Genomic DNA, 2450 nt, shown 5'->3' on the forward strand with positions numbered 1-2450 from the left:
GTTCTATTTAATGAACCAAATTTTTTTTTTCTATTAATGGGATTAAACTTTTTTATTTTCTTATTAAAAGAATCGAATTTTCAAATTTCTCTTTTAAAGGAATCAAACATTCACTATTTTCTATTTAAGATACTGAAGTAATCATTTTAGTTCCAAAATAAAATAAAAGAATAATTTTAATTGTGTTCAGTAGTATGTTAAATGGGAAATAGTAAAAATTTGGTTATTTCAATAAAACAATCTGAACGTAAGTTTGATTTATTCAATAGAAAAAAAAAAACAAAGTACTATCCCTACAATATAAAAAAAGCAATAGTTTTGTCCCTTCAGATTCCTTTGTAGAATTTAGCTTTTTAGACATGTACGTTAAAAATTTGGTAAAAATTTTGCATAATAATAAAAAAAAAAAAGTCCCTTTAACCAGGTATGGAAAAACTGCATAAATAAACCATGCAAAATGGCAGTTTTACAGTTTCAAAAATTATTTAGCTTTGGGGTCATAACAGTCAGGCAGAATTCTAAGTTTTATCTATGTTAATCATGATAAAAATACATTAAATTGATTATATCATATAGAATTGTGTTTGAAGTTAAAAAAAATTAATAACAAAACATTTATAGTAACAGAGCCACAAAAGAGAAAAGAAATGAAGTTTCCAGATTCAAAATCCATAAAAAACTGTTAGCTCAAGTTGAAATTGAAAATTAAGAAGGAAAAAATTGCATATGCTATTCAAGACTCGAACTAAGAAATAGACGCAGGCTTTTCAATTAACGCCGTTTCATTTGTATGATGATGAATTTAATGATGAAAAAACAGAGCAAAGCTTATTATAATAAATAATTAGTACAGTGTCAACAACATTCGAGAAGAAATTCTCTCTCAAATGTAATTGGGAAGGTTATTTATTTATCTTGAGATGGCTTCCTTGGCAGATTGAAGAGTGGTTTCCACGGCGGCAGCAGCACCCTCCAAGACACCGCCACTAGTGTTGGGACTCTTCCGGGGATGGGGCTGGTGAACCACCTCCACACTCCTCACTTGTTGCCCTTGCCCCGCTGATGATTCATAACTAGTTGTTTCCACCCTTCTCTCACCTCCCTCAACTCCACCTTGTGCAGTTGTAGTTTCCACCTCCTGTCATGAAAATAAAATAGAAAATTATACCTGAGATCATTATCATCAATGCAACGTATGAGAGACATGTTTAGAAAGTTACCCTCCTTGTTTGTGAATTCATGTTGAAGGTTAAAGAGATAAACGTGAATTTTAGTTGCTTGTTCAAGAATTGATTTATGTTGGATGTTAAAACCGCAAGATAAATATCCCCTTTTGTCGTTGGTTGGTTGATTGCTCAATACAAATTTGTGGTTGGTTGCTTAGTCTTTCAGTGGACTATAATTTAGGCATGAGACACTGCTGACACTTCCACATGTCACCCTATTTCTGAGGAATCTGCTCACATATTCCAACAATTCCCTGGTGTATTTCTTCCCAAATGGATTTCTCTCAGCCAAAAGGGCTGCTGATAGCATATATTATCAAAGTGTCTAACTATAATTGAAAATCATTACAACTAGATATATAAATAATGAGTATAAATTTATAAATAAATAATAATATATTATTATATAATTGAATAATTTTTAATTAAAAATAAAATAATATCTAATTATATACTAATATATCATTATTTATATATAAATTTGTATTCATTGTTTATACATATAGTACTCTTTTAAAAAATAATGTCAAAGAATGTCTAGTTAATTTGAGTGGGAGATTGAACCTATTTCAATTCAAATTAGTTATCTATAAGGATATGAATTTTATTAATATGTTTCTATGTAGAATTAGTATTTTTTTAAAAAATAGAATTACGAATAAGAATATAAATTGTATTAGGAATCAAATTGAGCATATATGATCATGAGGCCTAATAGATATAGTAGACTATGTATTACTTACAAGAAGGAGTTTAATCCCACAGTGAGAGGGAAGGAATACGATAGAAGACAAAGACCATAATTATAAACCTAGAGTAACTAAAACAGCTATGAGAGAGAGAATCAATTTGTGAGGCTTGCGACCAATTCTTGTAATTTTTTCTTCTTTACAATGTAATATTTTTTTTGGTTAATCCGAAGAACTTTGGGAATGAAACCCCTAGGGTCTATAGCCACTAAGACTCGTAATTACAGATCAAACAAATTAATAATAAATTTTATTATGATATATCATGTTAGAGTCATTCAAACCTTGAATGTTTTTGAATGATTTTTGACCCCTTATTACTTAGGCCAATCATTGAAGTCTCTTCATAGTGTAATTTTGTAACAGCAAAGTAGACATAATGTGATCTATGGTGTTATAGAGGTTGTCTTAAGGTCACGTGGTTCTTGATTTTGGGCCAATTAGTCTTTCAATAGCCAAGAAGCTTTAAACTACA

The 2450-nt window shown here is 29.8% G+C and overlaps 1 protein-coding gene across 1 annotated transcript; it reads right to left on the reverse strand.

Moving 5' to 3' along the window:
- Window positions 1-753: 753 nt before the first annotated feature.
- LOC123202552 lies at window positions 754-1320 on the reverse strand. Its single transcript, XM_044618483.1, has 2 exons — window positions 1221-1320; window positions 754-1138 (listed from the first exon to the last, which is right to left on the reverse strand). Exons 1-2 carry the CDS (start codon window positions 1239-1241, stop codon window positions 911-913), a joined length of 249 nt encoding a protein of 82 aa, XP_044474418.1. The 5' UTR covers window positions 1242-1320; the 3' UTR covers window positions 754-910.
- Between the last annotated feature and the right edge of the window lie 1130 nt (window positions 1321-2450).

This window comes from Mangifera indica, chromosome 19 (assembly GCF_011075055.1).
Source record: "Mangifera indica cultivar Alphonso chromosome 19, CATAS_Mindica_2.1, whole genome shotgun sequence".
NCBI lineage: Eukaryota > Viridiplantae > Streptophyta > Magnoliopsida > Sapindales > Anacardiaceae > Mangifera > Mangifera indica.

What these genes read in the sequence shown, in the direction of transcription:
- LOC123202552 (XM_044618483.1), bottom strand. Translation starts at nt 1,241, where the DNA reads ATGAATTCACAAACAAGGAGG. An exon ending in TGAATTCACAAACAAGGAGG is followed by an intron (nt 1,139 to 1,220) that starts GTAACTTTCTAA and finishes TTTTCATGACAG; the next exon opens with GAGGTGGAAACTACAACTGC.